Here is a 20,092-nt window from a genome sequence, read left to right on the forward strand (position 1 = left end):
ATTGTCTAAATATGATCAGACACTGGTGTGAAAGAGAAAGCAGCTGAAGATCCCAAAAAGACCTTTAGAAAGCTGATCTAGAAACCTTCTGGATGTGTGAATGGAAAACATGACGAAATGGAGACTAAGTGGACAAAGAGCTGAATTTAAATTTAAAGTTAGACGGGAAAGAACGGCAGTAGTGGCAGAGAAAGAGTTAAATTTCTAAAGCTTCAGAAGGAGCGTCTTCGTATATCTGGATCAAATTACACAAAGGATCAAACATTTGTCACCGTGTTTATTTTTAATTCTGCCTCCACAGGAAGAGGCTCAGAGAGCCGGAGAAAACTGAAAGTGGCTTGTTGCGTGAAGGACACAGAAACTAACGGACAGAGCTCCACGCTGGCAGGAGGTGAACCTGGCAGCTAATTGTCCTCCTTCCTGGAGGTGATCTGCCTCAATCAGCTAAAGAGAGGAGAGAAAATGTTACACAGCGAAGAATAAATGAGCAACCCTGGCACAGCTGGACTTTTATTCACACTATAACAGATCTGATTCAGACGCAGAACAATCATCCAACTATAAACTAATGGATTTTATTCAGATCTTATGCAAATTCCTCGATTGAGAGGTAGAAGGTTCAAAATGTGAAAAGTCTGCATTGTTAGCCATGACCCTGGGCTACTACTTAGTATTAAAAGCTTTCACTGCAGTTACAGGTAGGTCTGGACTTTGACTAGGCCATTCTAACTCATGAATCTGCTTTGACCTAAACCATCCCATAATATCCCTGGCTTTACGTTCAGGGTGGTTGTCCTGCTGCAGTCTCAGGTCTTCCTCCAGGATTGGCCTGGGTTTGGTTCCTTCAGCTCTGACCATCTTCCCCGTCCCCACAGCATGAGGCCACCACCACCGTGTTCCTCCAGTGTCAGATTTCCTCCACATCTGTTTACTTCAGTCCAAAAAGGTCCTGATGCTGTGTTTGTGCAAACTAAAAACAGGACTTTTTATGCCTTTCTTCTTGCCTTTCTTCAATAAGGAACAAATTTGAAGAGTACACAGCTACTAGTTGTCCTGCCAGCGGCTTCTACCACCTGAGCTGTGGATCTCTGCAGCTCCTCCAGAGCCACCATGGTCCTCCTGCTTCTCTGATCAATGCTCTCCTGGTCCAGCCTGTCAGTCCAGGTGGACGTCCATGTCCTGGTAGGTCTGCAGGAGGTCCATCCTCTCTTCAGGTCCAGATGATGATCAGAACTCTGGGAGGTTCTGTAGAACCTGACCTGCTGGAAACTGGACCAGAACTTCCTCCCTGACCCGTCTGCTGGGTTCCCTGGTCTCCATGAGGCTGGATGTTCTCTGGTGTTCTCTAAGGATCTCTAAGGGCTTCGTAGAACATCTGCATTTACACTGAGTATAAGCTCTCCACAGCAGAGCTCTATTTCCTAATTATTTGATTTGTGAAGGAAACTGGATTTTTTCAGGGGTATATTTGAGTAGCTTGCCATACATACATCTCATTATTTAAAGCTGTCTAATAAATAGGAATAAAAACGAATTTGAGAACCTCGCTCCTTGTTCTGTAAAACAGAAAGACAGTAATGAGTCTTTTTGGCTTTAAGATGAGTGAAAGAGGAAAATGAATCTTTAATTTAAGCTTTTAAAAAATATTGTTTTCGTTTACAGTGGAGAAAACAGTTTTAATGATCGTTTACAGACACAGATTACAGAAATGCTTCTCAGGGCAGACAGAATGGGTCCGGGGACATTAATGGTACCAGCATACTTACATAACAATCAGGCCATTCTGTTCTGCTAATACTTATTTTAATATTATCTTTGTGACCCACTGAGGACATCTAGTGGCCGAACCAACGCAGCACTGAAGCCTGTACCATAATACTACATGGATGGATTACCCAACTCCAGGGATCACCTACAGACGTCCAGTCATCATGAAAAATGACATCAGCATACTTTTGTTGCCAAACCATCTACTCTAAAGGCAACTGTAGCTGGAAACTGGCAACACAGCGAGGAGCGGCGAAGGTACCACTACGTCACCCAAAGACGCAGCTGGGGAGGAAGAGTTGTAGAGAGGACGGTTTTCTCCTGACCCACCAAAGAGCTTTAAAAGAAAAAGCAGAACTTCTGATCAATGGAGTTTGACAAAGACTGCATCAGGGGAACGAACACCACCAGAAACAAACCCCACCGCCGTTTGGAGTTAGCAGCCACTGACGGTTCCCCAGTGAAGAGGTTTTTATCATTTACTGTAGTTTCTTTTTCTGGGCCCTCTGTCAATAAAAATCATCTCATGATGCCTGATGGGAAATAAATCGATTCAGCATCAAAACTATTTGAAAACTGTTAAAGAGCATCAGCAGCAAATAGTTTTTTCCTCGGTGTCTGAGCTAAATGAAGGAAGCGTTTCCCTGCAGCTGCAATCGTTTTTTTTTCATTTGATGTGTTCTGGTCACATGTTTGTACAGATCATTACGGCATTATATTCTCATACTCTAACATTTGCCAGAAAAATAACTCTTAAGGTGCGAATATCTGATGGAAAACATGTTCATGTGGCATTAATATATGCGATTGGATGTATCATCAAGAAGGTTCTCCATCACACCAGTCAGGTTCAGTTAGATATATCCAGAGATTCTAGGTTTATAAATATGCAGACATTAATAGTACGTGATCTTATTTCTAAATCATCGGTGATCCTTTTACAAACTTTATTTACCTGCTGACATGCTTCTCTGCTTCATTTAAATACCCACAATCCTGTGCTCCTTCACCGCCACATGACCAAATGAAGACATCATGGCTAAACCCCTCCACACGCCAGAAACATGAAAAGCAACAAGACGGAAACTAACATGTTAAAATCGGCCTAGATTCATTGAAATGTCCCAAAAAGGAGCAACATGGGCCGGTACCGTCGTCGATGCCGATACGTTGGGCATCGGTAGTTTTCATTAATGAGTCCACCAAGCTCTAAAAGGCAAATCTGCCACATTTAAGAGCCAGAAAACGTGCAGCAAAGTCAAAGGTGGAAGTACGATCCTCTGAAGCTGCTCAGCGGTCTCTGAGTCAATGTGCAACCCAACCTAAAAGGTTCTGGTTCTGTTGTTGCTTTCAAACCAAACGAGGTTGGTTTAAATTGACTGGAACACTGACAGAGATTTGGGTTCTCAGACAGACAAGGAGCAGTAAATAAAGAGCTGAAAGTAAACCGCAGGATGATGAAGAGGATGAAAAATGTAACAATAAAGTGTGAAGGCTCCTCTTTCTTGTTAGAAGTAGTTTTTTAACCGATGCAATGACATTTAAATTTACAGAGAGTCATTTTGTGTGGGGATTTAAAAAGTTGTTCTTTACTGATCTATGAGAAAAAAAAGGTAAATTTTAGGCAAATTTCATTTCAAAAAGCAGCAGAATCCCTGAAACAAACCTTAACAAAGATAGATAAGGATCACCAGCAGGAGAGTGATGGTGCGGCACACTGGACCAGCTGGGATATGCCTCCGCTCCAGGCGCCACTCACCGGGACGCAGAAGGTCAGGAAGTAGATGGAAAATGGGCCAAACTACCAAAATAATTCAACTGTTGCACAGCAGGGAGACAGATTCTGCCAGGTTGATGCTGGAGGCTGACCGGAAGTCCATGAACACACCTCCACCTGCAGCTCGTTCTGTGATGGACATCTACTGAAGGATTTAACCTCCAAGTTTGAACAAGTTTTAAAGTAAAATATCAGATTTCACGGACATTTCCCATTTTTCCAGGTGCAGATTCTCAGTCCTCCGAGTCGTGGGAACAGCAAACAGGATTCAATGGGAGGAAACCGGGCCTACGCTGTTTTAACACCTATCCAGGAGTCTTTGTCACATGAGCCGCCTGCAGTTGGAGCGCTGCTGTTGTTAAGCACATGGAGAAGGTGGGCTGTGATAAGATGAGCTCCATCATCCAGGAGAAGCTCAGAGCTGCTGTTCTTCAAGCTTCTGAGGAAGAGAAGCTTTAGCTGGTGCTCCACTGAGAGCATCCTGACTCCATACACGCATGTGGATCAGCAGCAGCACAACGGCCCAGAGGATAATGCCTTAGACGGTCGTTCAAACTGAAGAGAAGGACATCAGCCGTCCTGGCCCACGCCGGAGGAGCCGCACAGTTTCCAGGGCCTCAGAAAGGCAAAATTCCTCCATAACAGGATATTTCTCCCCCTGGACTCCCACTCACTGAACCGCTCCCACCAGGCAGACGGTACAAATTATAAAAACAAAGATAAAGAGACTAATGAACGTTTTTATGGCCACACTTACCACTGGCATTTCAAGAGATTGCACAATAATGCTAGGTGTGTGTTTTCTATGCATTTTTGTTATATTGCTTCAATTTATTTTGTTGCACACGTTCCAGTGCCTCCTGCATGCTTCCCTTCACAGTTATAGATTATACAACCTGAGAACCAAAATATAGAACTAAAGCCAGTATTTAACTACAATTTCTACACGAGTAGAAATCTGTAGATTTTATTTCCATTTCATTATTCTCACTGGAGCTGCTGCAGAAAATAGATGTAAAATGTGCCCACAGTCTCCCTCGCTGCACGGATAAACCCTGATGCATAAACATCGACCCTTCTGAGTCCTGCATGACAGGTAGAATTTTTGCTTTCTGGCTCAGGAGTGTTCAGGACGCCGTTTTTCTCCCTGCTCAGGTGCAGCCCTGCCCCGCTCAGAGAAACATGCGCCAGCTTCGCCTGCAGCCAGAAGACTGGAAAACATGAGCGGAAGCGTTTCTGAAGCGATGCACGCCTGTTTTGATGACCTGTGTGTGTGTCACGGTGACGGATTATCACACTCTGGCAGCAGGTGGTCCAGTACGCCCATCCGTCAATCATTCTTACGCCGGCTCACCGCTGCATGGAGGAGAGGAACAACAGGCATCCTCAGTGAGGATGGCTGTGTGTGTGTGAGGATTTCCATCATCCGTGGTTCTGTTCGTTTCACTTTGGTTTCAACCAGAAGACGCTGAACAAACTGGTCTGAGACGCTGGTTCTGGCAGCGCCGTGCAGCTGTTAATTATGTAATCAGTGAATGCTGAGTCAGCATTCTCACTGATTGTTTTCCTGTTTTTCTTTATTATTATTATTCCGTATGTTGTTGTTTTTTCAGCTTCTAACTACTCCTGCATACTTTAACCGATTTCAACAATTTTGGTATCAAAACGTTCAGCTCCTTCACAACATTACTGCTATATGTCATGGTTATGCTAACCTTTATACTTTTTCAAATATTTGTATTATTTGTGCTTTTTTGCTCCCATTGAAATGAATGCAAATTCCTTAAAATTCATCAAAAACTGATACTACTACTACTGTTACTATTACTACTACTACCGATACTACTACTACTACTGATACTACTACTATTACTACTACTACTACTATTACTACTACTACTACTACTACTGTTACTATTATTACTACTACTACTACTGTTACTATTACTACTACTACTACTACTACTGTTACTACTACTACTACTACTACCGATATTACTACTACTGATACTACTACTACTATTACTACTACTACTACTACTACTACTGTTACTATTACTGCTACTGATACTACTACTACTGATACTACTACTACTACTACTACTACTACTACTACTACTACTACCGATATTACTACTACTATTACTACTACTACTACTGTTACTATTATTACTACTACTACTACTGTTACTATTACTACTACTACTGTTACTACTACTACTACTACTACTACCGATATTACTACTACTGATACTACTACTACTACTACTACTACTACTATTACTACTACTACTACTACTGTTACTATTACTGCTACTGATACTACTACTACTGATACTACTACTACTGATACTACTACTACTACTACTACCAATATTACTACTACTGATACTACTACTACTACTACTACTACTACTACTACTGTTACTACTACTACTACTACTACTATTACTACTACTACTACCGATACTACTACTACTGATACTACTACTACTACTACTACTATTACTACTACTACTACTACTACTGTTACTATTACTGCTACTGATACTACTACTACTGATACTACTATTACTACTACTACTACTACTGTTACTATTACTACTACTGATACTACTACTAGTGATACTACTACTATTACTACTACTACTACTGTTACTATTACTACTACTACCGATACTACTACTACTACTGATACTACTACTATTACTACTACTACTACTACTACTACTACTACTACTACTACTACTACTACTACTACTGCTACTACTACTACTACTACTACTACTGTTACTATTACTGATACTGATACTACTACTACTGATACTACTACTATTACTACTACTACTACTACTGTTACTATTACTACTACTGATACTGTTTAACAGGTTTAGCTATTTCATAAAATTCTTTTAATCCTTCATCTTTTGTCCTTTCATGTTCAAATATGTTCTTCTTGGATTTTAATGTTTTTCATCTAGTTTTTCTCTTCTGCATCTTCTGCTCCAATCATTCTGCAGATTAGCGTTCTCACTGCTGTTACGCAGGAGCAGCTTTTTCTAGTTATTTATTGTTTCTGCTGCAGCTCTGCTGGGAACTCAGATCCTGATAGCGGTGGAGATGATCTGCTCTGGTCTTCAGTGACGGTAATCTGCAGCAGCAAATGGAAACGCGTCACCAGTTCATGGCAAAGCGTGCTTCAGGGTGTGGTTCACCGTCATCCTGGCAGGTTTTTTAAAAGTGAGTCTGGTGAACAGAGGTTCCAGCTGCTGCTCCCGGTTTCACGTTTCTCTGCGTAAAAGATTTGAATATCTGGCTAAATCCAGAATCTAGGTCAGGCTCACATGTCTGCTGCATGCAGAAGATCAGGCTGCATGCGAAGGGCCCGGTGAGAAGCCTCCTCAGCTCTCATTTAGAAAACGAGCCCCACAGGAGGGATAATTCAGCGTCTTCTCTCGGCTGAAACTGAAGTTTGATTATTCTGCTCTCTGGGTGAGCGTAAACGACAGCGAACAGACGCAGCAGACGACTGATTCAGCTCGTAAGAACCTTATTGAGGCGATAAAAAACACCAAGAGCCGACTGTTCAGCGCCGGTCCCGGTCCGTGAGCAGCCGCCTCCCGACTTCAAATAAAAACACAGTTTGGAGTTTTCTCCTCAGATGAGAGGCCGTGCTGATGGAACCAAACATGGATGAGATCTGGATAATTCACCCTGTCAGCAGAAATCAACCAAACACAAACTGGACATGTGGTAAAAACCACTGTCTGTTTTTCACACACTGACAGCGAGAAAAAGGACGAGGAAAAGATTTTCACTTCAAACCAGAAAGCTCTAAATTACTGACATTATTTAAATTACCTTAGAGACCAGAAAACACTTTTATCTGCAACATTTTGATCAGTTTTAAAGCAAACAGATCTTCCATAGATGTTGCATTTTATATGTGAAACAATAAAGAGATTTTCAGAATATTTCTTGTGAAGTTTGTGTTTTATGGACAAACGGATCAAACTGGGCCGACCTTAAAATGGAGAAAATGGATTTTACTGCGCCTAAACAGAACGGTGGATCTGACAGAGCCGAACGGAACCGCATTTAAAAACCTGCTGAACTACAGGGAACACGTGAACATTGTGGAACCTCCCTAAGCAAGGCGTAAACAGTCAAACTTTATTTATATCACACCTTTTGAGACATCGACCACAATGTGCTGTAGAAAACTAAAAACATTAAAGACCAGTACATCAAATAAAGCCTCCTCCAGCAGGTTGTAGAACCTCCTTCAGCACAGTAACCCTCAGCAGCGGTTCTTTATCAAACCTCACGTCTCTGCAGCTCATCGAGGTTTACAGACGCCAGGATTCAGCTCCCTGAGGTTCCTACCACAGCATTTCAGGCTGAGGTCTGGACTAGGCTGGGTTTTTGTTATATATTTTTCAAAAAGAACCTTTTTTCCTAAGTCAGTCTTTGTTTTTAAATTGTGGTTTTCCTCATTTCCATCTGAAATAGCTGTTAAACAACAAAGGGAAAAAAAGTCTTGATGATTTTTTTGTGAGCTAGACTAACAATGTAGGGCTAGGTGGACTGAATGAGGCCCAGTCACAGAGCCAAGGTGTCAGTATATATATATATATATATATATATATATATATATATATATATATATATATATATATATATATATATATATATATATATATATATATATATATATATATCAGACTGGTTCGAGCTGATAGGAAGACAGCAGTAACTAAAACAACCAACATATGGACCAAACTCTGAGGAATGGTTCCAGTACCTTGTTGGATCTACTCCACAAAGGATTAAGGAGTTCTGAAGGCAAGGGGAGGTCCAACCCGCTTTGTACGTGTGCATATATATATACATATTATATTTATAAGTGGAAAAAACTTTGTTTGTGCATGAAGAACCATTTCAAATGCATTTATTTTATGTTTATGGATTTTCTAACTTGCTCTTTTTTTTAACCTGCAGCCATTTCAAATTAAGGAGGAAACCTTTTCCTCAGTAAACCTTGACGGTACTTCATGGTTGAGCTGTTAATGCTTCTATGCAGTGTTTGGTTTTCTCTAAACACGTTCCTGTGCATTGTGTCAGAAGCGTTCAGCCAATATTCCTGCAGAGCAGCAACGCTTTAAGGTCAACCTTTATCAGCCGTTCCCAGTCTGATGGGCAGCAGCAGCTCTTTCTCTCAGGGCGCTGCTGATGTTTGTCCACCTTCACATTTTGTGTTGACCCTCACTAAACTACAGACAAACAGGTCCACATCAAAACCACAACGCTTCCTGCTAAACTGGATGTTTGGGAGCAGAACTTCAGCCAACAGGTCAAAGCTACGTATATTCAGTCCAAACGTTGATTCCAGGTTTAAATAAAGCTGCAAACAAGGAGCAACTGTTTGGTAGTTTGAGTAAAAACCCTTCATAAACGGGAATTCTACATAAATCATAAACCCTTCTGGTTTGCTTTTAAGCAGCGGCTCAATAAGCAACAAATAAGCCCCCCCCCACACACACACACACACACACAAGACAAGAAAAGCCTCATAACTTTGACATTTTATGTGAAGTTTCTGTTGCGGATTAACTGCAGTTAATCTGAAAAACACAGAGCGGCTGATTGTTCTGCAGCTTTTCAGGTTGTCCTCCCTGCTAGTTGCTGTTCTTAAATCAGCGACGTCAGAAAAATAAACTCAGAACTGTTGCATCATCTGCGCTGAACACAAACAGGCGTACTTAGACACAAACACACGGGCTAAGTCACGGTGGTCAGAATCCAGAAGCCCCACATCTGGGCCAGAATGAGGTTTAAAGGGCCATATGTCTGAGGGGGCGGGGGGGGGGGGGCACCTTTGCAGCAGGTTACACCCATGGGAGCTAAGCAGGAATGCAAAGGGAAGCATATCCCATAATACACTCTGTTTGTAATGGGAAATCCTCCAATGCGAAGCGTGAATCTTTGTTTCTGTCTGACGCTCCAGGCTTCTGATTTGGGGTGGGGGGGGGGGGGGGTGACAGATGCCGGCGGCGGGCGGGGAGGTTTTGGTCGTGTTCCACTTTCATCAGGTCGCTCCTGTGTGAGCCTGATGATGAGGTCAACGATCGCAGGATTACATCTTCAGATTGGATTACTCCCTCCCTCCCTGAGGATCATCTTCCTCCCCCCTTCATCGTCAGCGTTTTACTTATTTCTCTGTTCATCTTTTCTCATTTGCTCCGAGGGCTTGTAATCTCTGCACCCCCTCTTCATGCTCGGTGCTGACCTGAATGGTTTCAGGCGGTAAACGTGGACCCTCACCTGGCCAGGTGTTGACGTGAGACAACAATCTGATGATTTTTTTGAGCTTAACAAACAACAAAATGAGATGAACTCAGATGAAAATCCTTTGGTTTGAGGTTTCTGACCTGGAAACATTAAAGCAAAGCTCGCGCAGCATGTCTAGCATCATGACCCATGTCTGTGTACCTTTTTGGTTTCTAAGTTCTTGCCAGGACCGCAGGTCGGCCGGTTCAGGAGCCATACCCTCCTCTTCCTCAGTCAGGCCTTTGGACTTTGCTTTTCTGGTTCTCTTTGTGGGAAATGCATGGATGTCCCTGAAGAACAGATGTTGCTCCAAGTTCTGGACGTTTCTGCATGCAAATAATGCAACCCTGACCCACGATGCAACCTCCTGCCGTCACAGAGCCTCGCTGCTGACAACCGGCTGGAAGCTTTCCCAGTAAATCACCTGGAAACCAGATCCACCGGATCACATTCCCTGCTAGATGCCTCCACAGTCTTTGCCTCTGGGCAAAGTTAACATTCAGCATCTTCTCTGCTCATATAGTCTGTGAATGTAACCCTGCATTTGCTGGACTGGGGAAAAACGTGCTGCCAACATTTCTAGCCTCACGGAAGGTCCTGAAATGTACAAACAAACTTCCTCTGCTCCTCCGCATTAATAAACTTCATCTGATCTCGATTCTTCAGGCACATCCCACAGGAAGCTCTCTGGCCTGGTGGGACCTGCAGAAAGTTGCTGTGGGCAAAGATGTCTGACTTTCCCTCTTAGATCGGTAACTTATGCAAAGTCCAAGTCAGGACCAGTGAGTTTAACTGCTGGTTACGTGAGGTTTCTGTGTGTATGGATGTCCTTCCCACAGCCATTCCCACCCATTTCTCCAGTATCGTTCATCCCAAACCAACATCAGGAACCAGCAAACTCCAAGCTTCCCCTCAAATGAATGAACAACGGTAACATTGACCTGGAACAGAGTCAACCCCCCCACAGACCCGAGTTTAGTCCCATTCAGCTCTACTACAGCCCATGAATAACCAGAACACATGAAGACAGAACATTTGAACACAATAAAATCAGATTCATCAGACCAGCAACCAATCAGCTCCTGCAGGACGAAATCGGCGCCGTGATTGTCCTGATGTGGGGATAAACTTTGGTTCCCACAGCAACGCATTGATAATCCAGCACAGGGGATTAAAGGGGAAAGTCATTTAGGAGGATGAAAAGATCAGGGGATTTGAAATGTATCCCAAGTGAGATTCAGGAACAGAGACTCGGCGGCTGGGGGGGATGAAAGGGAAGGCGGGGCTGCGGACTCACCTATATCAGAGTCTTTGTGGTTCTTGATGAGTTCGGCGAGCTCAAAGTTTCCAGCAATAATGGCCACCTGCAGAGAGACGAACAAGACACGATGAACAGCAGGAAGGAAGGATGAGCCGTTTCCAGTCCAGTCAGCTTCACACTGCTGACAGATAATTGGTTAGAACTTTTATTCTGTTCAAAAGCAACCCAGCACACTGCATAACCACATGCACTGTAGCTGCCATCGAAGTCAGAATAAATAAATAAATAATAGATTAGTAAATATTGGGTTAAAAATATAGAGTTCATAAATACATACATTTCTAGCAAAAATAGTTTAATATGAAAGTTTTAATTTCCGGTATTTCATGTATATTATTTGTTGTGATATGGTGGAACCAAAGTTTGCTGCTGCGTGTTGACGGGGTGTTAACTTTTGAGTGTTGCTACCTGTTTATTAAGAACATTCTGGATCGAGCTACAAGGCAGACACCTCGTTGATTCCTCTGGCTGGACTTCAATAATAATTAAAGAAGACTGAATAACATGCAAAGTGCATTGAAGGACAGAAGATTTTAATTTTCTCTCAAGCAAAGCAGCCAATGAGGTACATTTACGTTTGTTACTGTTATATTTGTTTGACAGTGAAGATGTAACGTCACAAATTTCTGTTGCGTCATGTATGTATGGTCGCGTTGTTTCTTTGATGTTTTTGCACTGAAATTTGTTTTTATTTGCTTTCTGTCTGTGTATCGAGCAGTTCTCAAGGCACACTATCATGCTCCGTGTGATTAAAGCCCGTAACTTTCAAGAACGACTTGGTTTCGTGATTTGGACTTGAGGGGGAATTACAGTGAGAACTCAGCCACCGCGACGCGAGGGGAGAGCGTGACCAGCAGCAGCAAGGAGCCAGTGCGCGCGCCCGTCTCTCGTCGTCGGAGCTGTGAAGATGTTCGAGGTTTGGGAGGAGCCACTCGTCAAAGGACAGTATGCAACCTGCCAGTAACCTAAGACAGTTGTGTGGTTATGCCAACGTGAAGCACGTTTGAGCCAAGTTAAATGTGAAGACGTAGAGTAGCCTTTACAACTGCAAAAGAAAAAAAAAAAAAAAAAAAAAAACGCTTGCTAAGTTTGAAGCGTAACTAAGGTTTAATGTGATAACTTTTCGGAATATTCTACATATTTGTTGCCTGTGATATTTGAATGTTTATTGGTTAAGTGTTAAGCAACATTAAGTAATTCTGAGAAATATTTTTGTTTAAAGGGAGTACTCCGGTATTTGCCTATTTTCAGTGATTCTAAGTTTTAAAGGGTGCTCTCATTTAATATTCATCTTACATAAATCTAGTGTAAGTCTAGTGTATCTTGTCATTTAAGTTACCACTTGACATTCAAGTTGGTGTGATCTGATTTAAATATTGTGACCTTATTCTTTGCCTATAGTTATTAATTTTTACTACATAAATATTAACGTTATTGATATTTTCATGTTTTGATTTCTCAAAATAGCCTTTAAAAAAGAATAGGTCGTTAAAGCATAAGAAGTTTAACTGATCTAAAATAATTTTCTAAAGGGAAATTTATGCTCATTTTGCAAAACAATTTATTTCAAGTTAATTAGCTCTAGGCTCCTTAAGGTTACTTCTCAAACCAGTTTAAGTCACAATATACTAAATGGCTGATAAGGACATTGCAATTGAAATGCAAAACCCAGAAGTTACTCATGAAGAAGAAGAAGAGGGGTCTGTTCACGATGAAGCTTTTGGAAAAGATCCTGCAAAGAAAACTCAAGCGAATACAGAAACTGATGTTGCTGAAGACAAGAGGAGAAGGAAACTAACTGAGAAGGGTCGGGAGCTACATAATGAAAAATTAAAGAAACTTCAACGCAATTTTGACAAAACATATGAAAAATGGAAAATACTTGCAAAAGAGGCCAAAAAGACACTCTCCTTACCCAACTCAACCGACGCTCTACACGAACATCAAATTCAAATTCATACTGCTGATCTCGAAGTGAAAGAACGCTATGAGGATATTCGTAAACACAGTGTCCCGGATGCAGACACCCGGCGTCGGGTGGACACCTGTGATGCTGTATCAAAGCAACTCATTGAACGACTACATGTTCTACAGGATGAAGACACAGATAAGCATTTACCAACTGTACAAGCTCCATGGGGTGACACTGGTTCAGTGTTTTCATCTAAAGAAGACCAAGTGTCCATGTTTAGCCGCCCAGCCTCGGGACATGTTTCAAGACGCTCAAGTGTGTCCTCCACAAAGAAGCAGGAGGCGGAAGCAGAGTATGCTGCAACCCAAGCCACCTTGAAGGTTCTAGCAGAAATGGAACAGGAAGAAAAGGAGCTTGAAAGGCTTGAGGCTGAGAACAGGAGGCAGCTAGCGCAGCAAAGGGCAGAGAACGCTGAAAGACAAGCACAACAAGAAGCAAGACGAGCACGTCAAGAAGCAGAAAATGCTGAAAGACAGAAGTTACTAGAGGAGAAACGCAGACAGTTAAAGTGTTTGGAAGCAACTAAAAGAATGAATGCTGCAAGGGCAAGACTGCAAGTCTACGAACATGATGTAGGTTCAGATGAAGACATATCAGATCTTCTTCATAACCCGTCAGGGCATTCACCTAAGGCTAATGCTCCTCTAAAGTACAGCATGCCTTTACAGCCTGCCTGTAGGCTTCCCACCACAAACCATGAAGTCCCAAGGCTTACTTCTCAAGTTGCTCGCTCCACTCATCACGATAACAGCACAATAATGCTTGCTGAAGCGATAGCAGAATCCATAAACACAAGCCGTCTTCCAGTGCCAGAGCCGCCGATGTTTAGCGGAGATCCAATCAGGTACAAGGACTGGAAAATGTCATTTCTAACCCTTATAGGCCGGAAGAACATTCCTGTAAATGAAAAGATTTACTATCTCCGCAAGTATGTCACAGGAGCTGCAAAGAAAGCAATTGAAAGTTATTTCCTGGTGGGGACTGAGAAAGCCTATGATTCAGCATGGGAAATATTAGAAGAACGATACGGCAACTCCTTTGTGGTCGCTAAAGCTTTCCGCGACAAGCTGAATTCATGGACAAAGATTGGACCCAAAGACAGCGTGGAGCTGAGAGAATTTGCAGACTTCCTGCGAGGCTGTCAAGCAGCCATGAGTCATATTAAGAGTCTTGAAGTCTTAAACGACTGCAGTGAAAACCAAAGAATACTCAGCAAGCTCCCTGACTGGCTCACTGCCAGGTGGAACAGAAAGGTAATGGAATACGAAGAAGAGAAACATGACTTTCCGAGTTTCCACACCTTTGTTGAGTTTGTGTCTAGAGAAGCCAAGATAGCTTGCAACCCGATGACTTCACTTCATGCTCTGAAGAGTGGTGATGCTGAAAGAGCAAAGCTGTCTAAGGTCCGCAACGTTGGCGTAAAGGTGCTAGTAAGTGCATCTGAAGAAAGGCCAGATGTTGAGGGACGAAAGGGCGATGCTAAGGGATGCATTTTTTGTGATAAGACACACCATAGTATTCAGACATGTCGGAAGTTAATGGAGAAGCCTGTTAAAGAGCGAGTTAAGTATGTGCAGACAAAGAAACTGTGTTTTGCGTGTCTAAGGCCAGGACACCACTCAAAGAGCTGTGAGAAGAGAAGTGTTTGCAATGTGTGCAAGGGGAGGCATCCCACATGCTTGCATGAAGACCGTGCTAAGGCGGATGAAAAGGTCCAAGCTGATGGACAAAGGGAGAGTGGAAAACCTCCAAAGGGACAGGAAAGGTCTAAAGAGTCCAGAGACACAGAGTCTGCTACTACTGAAGTAGCAAGCACAGCTATGTCAAACCAAGTCATGCACAGTGGGAACAACACATATGCTTCCACTATAGTGCCAGTTTGGCTGTCAACGACAAGAAACCCAGAAGCTGAAGTTCTGGTATACGCTCTTCTGGACAGTCAGAGCGATAGCACGTTCATCCTGCAAGAAAGGGCAGAGGCTCTTGACACACAGATGGAGCCTGTGCAATTAAAGCTTTCCACACTTGCGTCCAAACAGACTGTAATCCCAAGTTACAAGTTAGTTGGGTTACAGGTCAGAGGGTTTTACTCCTCCAAGAAAATCCCTCTTCCCGTGACTTATTCACGAGACTTCATCCCTGCTAGTCTAAGCCACATTCCTACACCCAAGACAGCAAGAGCATGGTCTCACTTAGAGCACCTTGCTGAAGAGATCGCTCCTCTGATAGACTGCGATGTCGGCCTGCTCATAGGGTACAATTGTTCCCAAGCCCTGTTGCCGAGAGAAATTGTATCAGGCAAGGATGACGAGCCATTCGCAGTCAGAACCGATCTTGGCTGGAGCATCGTTGGCTGCGTCAATCCCTGTGTTGACTATGGAGATGCTATTGGAAGCAGCCACAGAATCATTGTGAAACAAGTCACACCAAGTCTACAGTCACCTAATGACCTAACAAGTCAAGTTCAGTACATATGCAGAACCCAAGTTAAAGAAGTTTTTGTTCCGACAGATGTGCTGAAAGTGCTTGAATCCGACTTCAGTGAGAGAAACGCGGAGGACGCTCATTTCTCTCAGGATGACCTTCGCTTCATCACGAAAATGGAGGAGGGTATAAAGATACAAGCGAATGGACAGCGTGAAATGCCATTGCCATTTAAAGAAGACAAGCCGTGTCTGCCCAACAACTTTAAGTGTGCAGATCATCGGCTCAGGTGTCTAAAAAGGAGATTTGAGAAGGACAAGCAGTACCACAAGGACTATGTCGCGTTCATGAGCGACATCATATCCTGTGGAGATGCTGAGAAGGTCCCGGAAAGTGAACTCCAACGAGGTTCTTGCTGGTACATTCCTCACCACGGAGTCTACCACCATCAGAAGCCGGGGAAGATCCGTGTGGTGTTTGACTGTTCAGCCAAGTTCGAAGGAGTATCACTTAATGACCATCTACTCACTGGACCAGAGTTGACTAATACCTTGATAGGTGTCCTTTGTCGATTCAGGAAGGGCCCAGTAGCCGTAATGTGCGATATTGAGCGCATGTTTCACCAGTTTCGGGTCAGAGCAGAAGATCAGGACTATCTCAGGTTCTTGTGGTGGGACAACGGGGACATCAAGACAGAGCCATTAGTGTACCGAATGAAAGTGCACTTATTCGGTGCAGCTTCGTCACCCGGCTGTGCGAACTATGGTCTTAAACACGTCGCCGCACAAGGACAAGGCCGATTCAGCGAAGCAACAATCCACTTCATCGAAAGAAACTTCTATGTCGATGATGGCTTGATAAGTGTCTCAACGCCAGAAGAAGCCATAAAGTTGGTTGCTGAAACCAGACAGCTCTGCAGCTCTGGAAGGTTGCGCATCCACAAGTTTGTTTCCAATTGCCAAGAGGTGCTTGCATCCCTCCCAAAGGAAGAGTGTGCAGATTCGTCGATTGGTCGAGACTTGGCTCTGGGTGAACCCCAGATGGAGAGAGCGCTAGGTGTGAAATGGTGCGTCACGTCAGACCACTTCAGTTTTAGAGTGGTGGTGGACGAACGCCCACTCTCAAGAAGAGGAGTGTTGTCGACTGTGGCCTCCATCTTTGACCCCTTGGGCTTTGTCGCTCCCTTTATTCTGATCGGGAAGCAAATACTTCAGCAGATGTGCCGCGACAAGGTTGGATGGGATGATCCGCTGCCAGACGATCTGAGACCACGGTGGGAGTCTTGGCTCCTGGACCTAAAAAACCTGGCAGACTTAAAGATTCAGCGATGTTATCTCCCATCAGAGTTCAAGCAAGTCCAAAGGTATGAACTCCATTACTTCTCCGATGCGAGTGTCCTGGGGTATGGAGAATGTACTTATCTTCGGGTAATTAGCGAAACAGGACAAATCCACTGCTCCTTAGTGATGGGCAAAGCCAGAGTGGCCCCCACTAAGGTCACAACTGTGCCAAGACTTGAGCTATCGGCAGCAGTTGTAGCAGTACGCATGAGTGACATGCTAAGAAAGGAGCTAGAAATAGTTGCTCAAGAAGTTTTTTGGACGGACTCGAAGGTCGTCCTTGGATACGTGAACAATGATGCAAGAAGATTCCACGTGTTTGTGGCAAATCGCATCCAGCGGATTAAAGACAGCACCAGACCAGATCAGTGGAGACATGTGAGTTCAGTAGACAATCCCGCCGATCATGCATCGAGAGGCCTGCGGGCAAAGGAGCTCATTGCTTCCAACTGGTTCTCTGGTCCTGATTTTCTCTGGGGTGAAGAACTTCCCAGTGGGAATGTTGAGGTGGAAAATTTAGCAGCAGAAGACCCTGAAGTACGCAATGTCTTTGTACACAAGGCTTCAGCTACAGAAGTTTCACTGCTGGATCGATTCCTTAAGTTCTCCTGCTGGACAAGATTGGTCAAGGCCATTGCTCGTCTCACGCGACTTGCCAAGGAGCTGAAAGGTTCACTCCCAAGAACGAATGAAGCCACAAGTCTGGTGGAAAGGAGTAATGCTGAGGCTACCATCATAGGTCTTGTTCAGAGAGAAGCTTTCACAGAAGAAATCCAAACCCTCCAACATGGGAAGGAGCTCGTTAAGACCAGTAAGTTATACAAACTGAACCCTTTCCTTGACAAACAAGGAATCCTCAGGGTGGGAGGTCGGCTGACGCATGCTGATTTGCACTATAACATCAAGCATCCCGTCGTTTTACCTGCCAAAGGTCACGTAACAAGACTGCTCATACAGTATTATCATGAACAAGTGCAACATCAAGGACGTGGCATAACAGTCAACGAGCTACGAGCTAACGGATTTTGGATACTCGGATGCAGTCATGCTGTGTCATCCTGCATTAACAAGTGCTTCAAGTGCAGAAGGTTTAGACGTTCTACAGAGAATCAGCAAATGGCAGACTTGCCGCACGACCGTATGGAAGAAACACCTCCTTTTACTTATTGCGGAATAGACTGCTTCGGACCGTTCTATGTCAAGGATGGAAGGAAGGAGTCGAAGCGCTACGGCCTGTTATTCACATGCTTATGCTCTCGTGCAGTTCACATAGAGCTCCTAGAAGAGATGACCACAGACTTTTTCATCATCGCTCTCCGTGCCTTCGTAGCCATACGTGGCAATGTTCGACAACTCCGCTGCGATCAAGGCACCAATTTCGTCGGTGCCAGGCGTGAGTTCGTAGAGGCCTTGAAGGAGATGGATCAAGAACGCCTGAAGATACTGGGCTGTGAGTTTGTCATGAATCCGCCATCAGCAAGCCACATGGGCGGTGCCTGGGAAAGGCAGATTCGGACAATAAGAAGTGTGCTGACGTCTATCCTGGATCAGTCCTCCAATCGACTCGATACTTCTTCACTGAGGACTTACTTCTATGAAGTAATGGCAATCATTAACAGTCGACCATTAACAGCTCACTTACTGAACGATCCTACGGGACCACAGCCTCTTTCACCTAATCATATACTGACAATGAAGTCCTCTATCATTCTTCCACCACCTGGGAAGTTTGAAAGAGAAGACCTCTATCTTCGGAAGAGGTGGCGCAAGGTTCAATACTTAGCCAACGAGTTTTGGTCCAGATGGTGCAAGGAGTATCTGTTGAGCTTACAACCGCGTCAGAAATGGCAACGAAAGCGCAGAAGCGCTCAGGTCAATGATATAGTGATCGTCCAAGATGACACTGCCCCAAGAACAGAATGGAAGTTGGCAAAGGTCACAAAGGTCTATCCTGCAGAAGACGGTTGCGTAAGGAAAGTGCAACTGCTGATCAGTGACTCAACTTTGGATAAAAGGGGAAAACGCGTTGGGAAGCCAGTCTACTTGGAGAGACCTATCCATAAGACGGTGACCTTGATTGAAGCCGAGTGATGCTGCCACATTTTTCTTGCAATGTGTCTTATCATCCAGCGTTAACTTAGTTTGTAAGGTTTGTGTAAAATCACAAGTGATTTGGTGGGAGTGTAGCTGCCATCGAAGTCAGAATAAATAAATAAATAATAGATTAGTAAATATTGGGTTAAAAATATAGAGTTCATAAATACATACATTTCTAGCAAAAATAGTTTAATATGAAAGTTTTAATTTCCGGTATTTCATGTATATTATTTGTTGTGATATGGTGGAACCAAAGTTTGCTGCTGCGTGTTGACGGGGTGTTAACTTTTGAGTGTTGCTACCTGTTTATTAAGAACATTCTGGATCGAGCTACAAGGCAGACACCTCGTTGATTCCTCTGGCTGGACTTCAATAATAATTAAAGAAGACTGAATAACATGCAAAGTGCATTGAAGGACAGAAGATTTTAATTTTCTCTCAAGCAAAGCAGCCAATGAGGTACATTTACGTTTGTTACTGTTATATTTGTTTGACAGTGAAGATGTAACGTCACAAATTTCTGTTGCGTCATGTATGTATGGTCGCGTTGTTTCTTTGATGTTTTTGCACTGAAATTTGTTTTTATTTGCTTTCTGTCTGTGTATCGAGCAGTTCTCAAGGCACACTATCATGCTCCGTGTGATTAAAGCCCGTAACTTTCAAGAACGACTTGGTTTCGTGATTTGGACTTGAGGGGGAATTACATGCACTCTGCACAAGTCAAGGTCACGGCATCCCCACACTGCACAACGCTGGGAAAGTCTCCAACATACCACAGCTTTCCAAGGAAAATTCACCATTTTCAGCTCCCAGCACGTCTTCAACAGCCCGGGCCAGAAATAAAAGTCAGAGAGAAACCGATGTGACGTCAGACCGTGAGCTTGAGTTTGAGTTTAGTGCTCATTGTTCTGTTACCAATTAATGAGAATACATCTAAACGTGTGGCTCCATCTGCATTAGTGGGAAAGGTGCACTTTGTTTCAGAAATCTGCAAAAATAGGCACGAACGAGTTAAAATCCCAGCAGCAGGAAGATTCTCCAGCAGAAACACGGTTCAGCTGTTA

The 20,092-nt window shown here is 43.5% G+C and overlaps 1 protein-coding gene across 7 annotated transcripts in view; it reads right to left on the reverse strand.

Moving 5' to 3' along the window:
- Positions 1 to 20,092, reverse strand: part of LOC105937705 (SH3 and multiple ankyrin repeat domains protein 2) — a 308,586-nt gene that overhangs the window by 121,446 nt on the left and 167,048 nt on the right. For all 7 annotated transcript variants that reach the window (XM_036135850.1, XM_036135847.1, XM_036135849.1 and 4 more), the window contains one exon: positions 11,172 to 11,238. In XM_036135850.1, coding sequence (XP_035991743.1) covers positions 11,172 to 11,238 — 67 coding nt within the window. The remainder of the gene's footprint in view (positions 1 to 11,171; positions 11,239 to 20,092) is intronic.

This window comes from Fundulus heteroclitus, chromosome 4 (assembly GCF_011125445.2).
Source record: "Fundulus heteroclitus isolate FHET01 chromosome 4, MU-UCD_Fhet_4.1, whole genome shotgun sequence".
Classification (NCBI taxonomy): Eukaryota; Metazoa; Chordata; class Actinopteri; order Cyprinodontiformes; family Fundulidae; genus Fundulus; species Fundulus heteroclitus.